The 5,137-nt window shown below is 51.0% G+C and overlaps 1 protein-coding gene across 1 annotated transcript in view; it reads left to right on the top strand.

The window, feature by feature from the left end:
* Window positions 1-4,673, top strand: part of LOC104493131 (dihydropyrimidinase-related protein 4-like) — a gene marked incomplete at its 5' end in the record, with an annotated part of 6,908 nt that extends 2,235 nt beyond the window's left edge. The window contains 5 exons of the mRNA XM_010135760.1: window positions 868-929; window positions 1,028-1,108; window positions 3,174-3,242; window positions 3,349-3,469; window positions 4,493-4,673. Coding sequence (XP_010134062.1) covers window positions 868-929; window positions 1,028-1,108; window positions 3,174-3,242; window positions 3,349-3,469; window positions 4,493-4,653 — 494 coding nt within the window. The remainder of the gene's footprint in view (window positions 1-867; window positions 930-1,027; window positions 1,109-3,173; window positions 3,243-3,348; window positions 3,470-4,492) is intronic.
* Between the last annotated feature and the right edge of the window lie 464 nt (window positions 4,674-5,137).

Raw genomic sequence — 5,137 nt, 5'->3', positions numbered from 1 at the left:
ATTCATGCGTCTCATTAATACTTATTTCATGTTTGGAACTAGATTTTGCTTTCAGATATGCTAATGTGGAGCTAAATGACTTCAGTGTAATTTGCAGTCTTGCAAGCAAGGGCTTAATTGGTCAATTAACATAGAAATTTGCAGTGAATTTCCTATTAAAATGCAGAGTGGCTGAAGTAGTGTAGCTATTCCAAGCTTATACCAGGTATTTTTCATATGCACGTTCATGTGAAATAAAAAGTATTTGCAATTTGATCGTAGTTTGGGGTTAGTTTTTGCCTCTATCCATATAAAATACAGTAACAATTCTCTGGCTTTGACGCCGTGCCTCATGAATCACCCTTTACGTGAGGCAGAAATGATAGAAATCAGGACTGTGCGTGATGCTGTGTGCAAAGTACTGTGTAAATCACAGCGCACTAACGAACGGCGCTCTAGTGTTAGTCTCGTCTGTGCTGTAAATCAGCCTTAGCACTAATACATTAATTTAAAGACTGTTAGCAGAAGGAAGTTGGGGATAAGCTGTAGCCCGAAACCACCCCGGGGGAAAGGCTCAGCTTGGGAGCGATGCGTTTGATTGGATTCTGTGCATTTGGAGTACGTTACGGAGCGCACCCGCAATCCGAAATGGACCATGAAGGTTTCTTTCCTGGTTCAAGTGCGTCCAGAGGTTGGGCTGTGTTGTCTTTTATGGCTCCCGAGCTTTGGGGTTTACTTCTTGTGGGACAGTCCCCATTCCAGCCCGCAGTCCTGCTTTGCTGTCAGTCCAGCCCTCACCAGCGCACCCCCCCCAGTTCGAAGGCCCGTGCTGGGTCACCGAGTTCTCAGCTGGGACAGTAACCACACGTGTCTTTATCTTCTCTCCAGGTGTGAACTCCTTCCTGGTTTTTATGGCCTACAAAGACAAGCTTCAGTGCACCGATGCCCAGGTAACGTGGCTGGCCAGCATCTGGCGAAAGGCATCGCCCACGCAGCGAGCGTGGGTGGTGAGTTGTCTGATGCCAGGCAACCCACTGTCTCTTGGCAGATGTATGAAATATTCTGCATCATTCGAGACCTGGGGGCCATTGCCCAGGTGCATGCTGAAAATGGAGACATCATCGATGAGGTACAGCCTTTATGTTCATTTAAAGTAAAGGTTGACCGGAGCGTTTTGCTGGCTTTAATGGGTGGTCTGTGGTGTCTAGCAGGAGGTGGAGCAGTGCCAGCATGCTTTTAGCCTTCACTGGGGGCTGCAGGTTCAGTTGGGATCGGTCTGGATGGGGGACGGAGGCACAGCCTGCTGTGACACTGGGTTGCTTTGGGGAGAGGACCAGCGAGCACTGTTCAGTGCCTGCTCTTGGCAGGGTGTCACCCTGCTCACTCACCTCTGAGATCTCCGTCCAAAGCCGAGCTGAGCTTGTGGCGCTGCAGCCGAGCAGCCTTGGTGGGTCCGTGTGTGTGGACAGTGGGCCTTGCAGGCATGGTGCTCCTGCGTCCTGCCCACCCCACGCTGGGGGACCTGCTCTGGGTGTGAGCCGATCAGCCAGGTCTTGTGGGGAAAGAACTGGCAGTGTCTGCAGGCAGAAGGAGGTACAGGAGGATCAGGGGCTCCTCCTGAAATCAGCAGTGTCCTCCCAGTCCCTCCCACTCTCTTTGGTTTCATCACAGGAATCTTTACGAGGACTGTTCAGTGGTTCCCAACAAGTACGTTTTTGGGCTTCTCAAAGGGTGACTGACTGCCCTAAGAGATGCTTTATCACATTATCTATATTGCTTAGAAGTCTTGACTACCTGAGAAGATGAAGAGGTTTGCATCATAATGTACATTACTTGGCAATATTTATCTCTGCAAATGACTCTCAGGAGTTTCCTTGCTGTTGCAGACCTGGCTCGTTTCATCATTTTCCCTTTCTACCTTTAGAAAAGAAAATCTTAGATACATACTGCAGTGAGGTGACACAAGGTGGATTTAGTCTTGAAGTTCCTTCTAGCTTATGGTCACGCAGGTGTTCAGCCTGGTGTGGGAGGACAGTTTAGAATGACAGCGGGAGCCAAGTCCTTCAAATGGGCTTATTTGAACAAACAGGATAAAGGCTAATTCCCACCTCCCTGGGATTTTATCTGTGAAACCTTTTCTTCGGCTTGCTGTGAAAAATAACATCATCCCCAGCAGTTCAGTGTCTTCAGGAGTGTTTGTTTAGGCTGTCAGCATGATGACACTTGAGCCCCAGGGACAGAATCAGAGGGTATCCGCATCAGCAATACAGAGGGATAACCATCCTCTGAGAGCAGGGACCTTTAAAGCCCGTGAGATCTGGACCGTAATGTTGATAGTGTCCTTGCATCGGGTGCCAGATAAGCGAGAGCATTTCACACTACAGAACATCTCGGAAAAGAGATGGGATGAGGTGTGTGCTGGACATCTGCTTTCAAGGACAGTGTGAGTAAGCTGGGTGCAACTCAGAGCTTTTTCCAGCTTCTGTCACCATGGAGTCCCAGCGGGGACCTGAGTCATGCCCGTCGTGACGTGAAGCTATGGCAGCGGGAACACAGCAGTTCCCAGTCCAGCAATGCTTCCACAGCACAGGATGGGTCTCCTAGGAAGTAGCTGCAGTGGTTGGTGCAGTGTCGCAGGTACAAATGGCATTGCCTAGTCATATTCGCGAGCTTCCGCATCTCGGAAAAGAGATGGGATGAGGTGTGTGCTGGACATCTGCTTTCAAGGACAGTGTGAGTAAGCTGGGTGCAACTCAGAGCTTTTTCCAGCTTCTGTCACCATGGAGTCCCAGCGGGGACCTGAGTCATGCCCGTCGTGACGTGAAGCTATGGCAGCGGGAACACAGCAGTTCCCAGTCCAGCAATGCTTCCACAGCACAGGATGGGTCTCCTAGGAAGTAGCTGCAGTGGTTGGTGCAGTGTCGCAGGTACAAATGGCATTGCCTAGTCATATTCGCGAGCTTCCGTCAACCTTCAGGCACTTCTGAACAAGGGGTACGGCACAGGATGGGGCTCCTAGGAAGTAGCTGCAGTGGTTGGTGCAGTGTCGCAGGTACAAATGGCATTGCCTAGTCATATTCGCGAGCTTCCGTCAACCTTCAGGCACTTCTGAACAAGGGGTTTTGTGTCCGGCGTGGCTTCAGAGAGGCTGTTCCTATCACTGACTGCTCTTCTGTTCGTCTTCATCCACCTAGGAGCAGAAGAGGCTGCTGGAACTCGGGATTACCGGTCCGGAAGGGCACGTCCTCAGCCGCCCTGAGGAGGTAACGTTTCCATCCCTCCCACAGAACTGCCTGGGTTTTAGAACAGCCGCGGTGGCTGGAGCAGAGCTGCCCTGAGCCGTTTTTCTGCCTGTTCCACTGTCCGCAGGTGGAAGCGGAGGCCGTGTACCGTGCAATTACCATCGCGAAACAAGCCAACTGCCCCTTGTACATCACCAAAATAATGAGCAGAGGAGCAGCAGATGTCTTAGCTCAAGCAAAGAGAAGAGGTAAAGCGTCGTTTCATACTTGCACCCTAACTGGGCCTGCTTCAATATGTCCAGGAATATCATTCTAGCTGCAAGGTCGAAGATCTCGTTATCACCCAAGTTCTCACACTTTTTAAGGGCGCTAAAACTGGGTGTTGGCTTCTCTTTGCAGAGTGTGCCCAAGCTAATTGCTCTGAGCTGGAAAGATCGGAGGAAATCTTGACACCTGAATGTTGGTAGATGCAGCTGTAAAAAAGGAAATAATTCACTTGCCGTCATTTGTCATGAACTAAAGGAAAAACCGATCTGGATGTCTGAGCTCAAGCAAAGAGAAGAGGTAAAGCGTCCTTTCATACTTGCACCCTAACTGGGCCTGCTTCAATATGTCCAGGAATATCATTCTAGCTGCAAGGTCAAAGATCTCGTTATCACCCAAGTTCTCACACTTTTTAAGGGCGCTAAAACTGGGTGTTGGCTTCTCTTTGCAGAGTGTGCCCAAGCTAATTGCTCTGAGCTGGAAAGATCGGAGGAAATCTTGACACCTGAATGTTGGTAGATGCAGCTGTAAAAAAGGAAATAATTCACTTGCCGTCATTTGTCATGAACTAAAGGAAAAACCGATCTGGAGCAAGCTCCAGACTTGGGGCAGAGTGGGAAGAGCTGGACGCCATCCTCCTGCAGGGAGCAGGGCAGGAGGTCATGTCTAGGGACAGGGAGAGGCGGGGTCCCCAGTCACCTCTGTCCCCGGCCAGGAGCCTCTCCCAGGGAGATGCTGCTTTGACTTAGAGGAAGGGTGATGGTTTGTAGATAGGAATGTAGGTTGGATTTAAGGAGAAAACAGATGGTTCAAACTTGTTTTGACAGCGTTTCCCAGTCATCTGAGATAATCTAAAGGATTAGCATGAATTTAAAAAGCTGAAACACTGGGAGCACTGAAGAGAAGTGAAGCTGTCTGGTGTCATTAACCGCAGTATTTGTCTATGCTGCGTGAAGAGGCTGCAGGACACGCGGCGCCTTTGCACTCGTTAATCTCTTGCTCCATAGGCACGGTTGTGTACGGAGAGCCCATCACCGCCAGCCTGGGCACTGACGGCTCGCACTACTGGAGCAAAAACTGGGCCAAAGCCGCAGCCTTTGTCACGTCTCCCCCCATCAGCCCAGACCCCACCACGCCGGATCATCTCACCTCCCTCTTGTCCTGGTGAGTTCCATGTTGGCACCAGTGCCTGAGCGCATCTGCCGTGTGGGCATCCCTTCTGCTGCTGCGCGGATGCCGTTGACAGCAGCAGCATCGCCTGCAGGGCAGGGACTGGCCAGGGCGTCACAGCCTGTGACCTCCCAGGCGGAGACCCACTGCCGTTCGCCGGTGGGTGACAGCTTCTCTGTTCCTGGGGTTGTTCAGCCTGGAGAAGAGAAGGACCAGGGAGACCTTATGGCAGCCTTTCAGTGCTTAAAGGGAGCTTCAAGAAATCTGGAGAGGGACTTTTTACAAGGTCGTGTAACGATAGGATGAGGGTAACAGCGTTAAACTGAAAGAGGGGAGATTTAGATGAGATGTAAAGAAGAAGTTCTTCGCTGTGAGGGTGGTGAGGTGCTGGGAGAAGTTGTCCGGTGAGGTTGTTGATGCCCCATCTCTGGCAGTGTTCAAGGCCAGGTTGGACGGGGCTTTGAGTGACCTGGTCTAGGTGC

This window comes from Buceros rhinoceros, unplaced genomic scaffold (assembly GCF_000710305.1).
Source record: "Buceros rhinoceros silvestris isolate BGI_N320 unplaced genomic scaffold, ASM71030v1 scaffold1865, whole genome shotgun sequence".
Classification (NCBI taxonomy): Eukaryota; Metazoa; Chordata; class Aves; order Bucerotiformes; family Bucerotidae; genus Buceros; species Buceros rhinoceros.
Note: the sequence above shows the minus strand (reverse complement) of the source record. Positions and strands in the feature narration are given on the sequence as shown.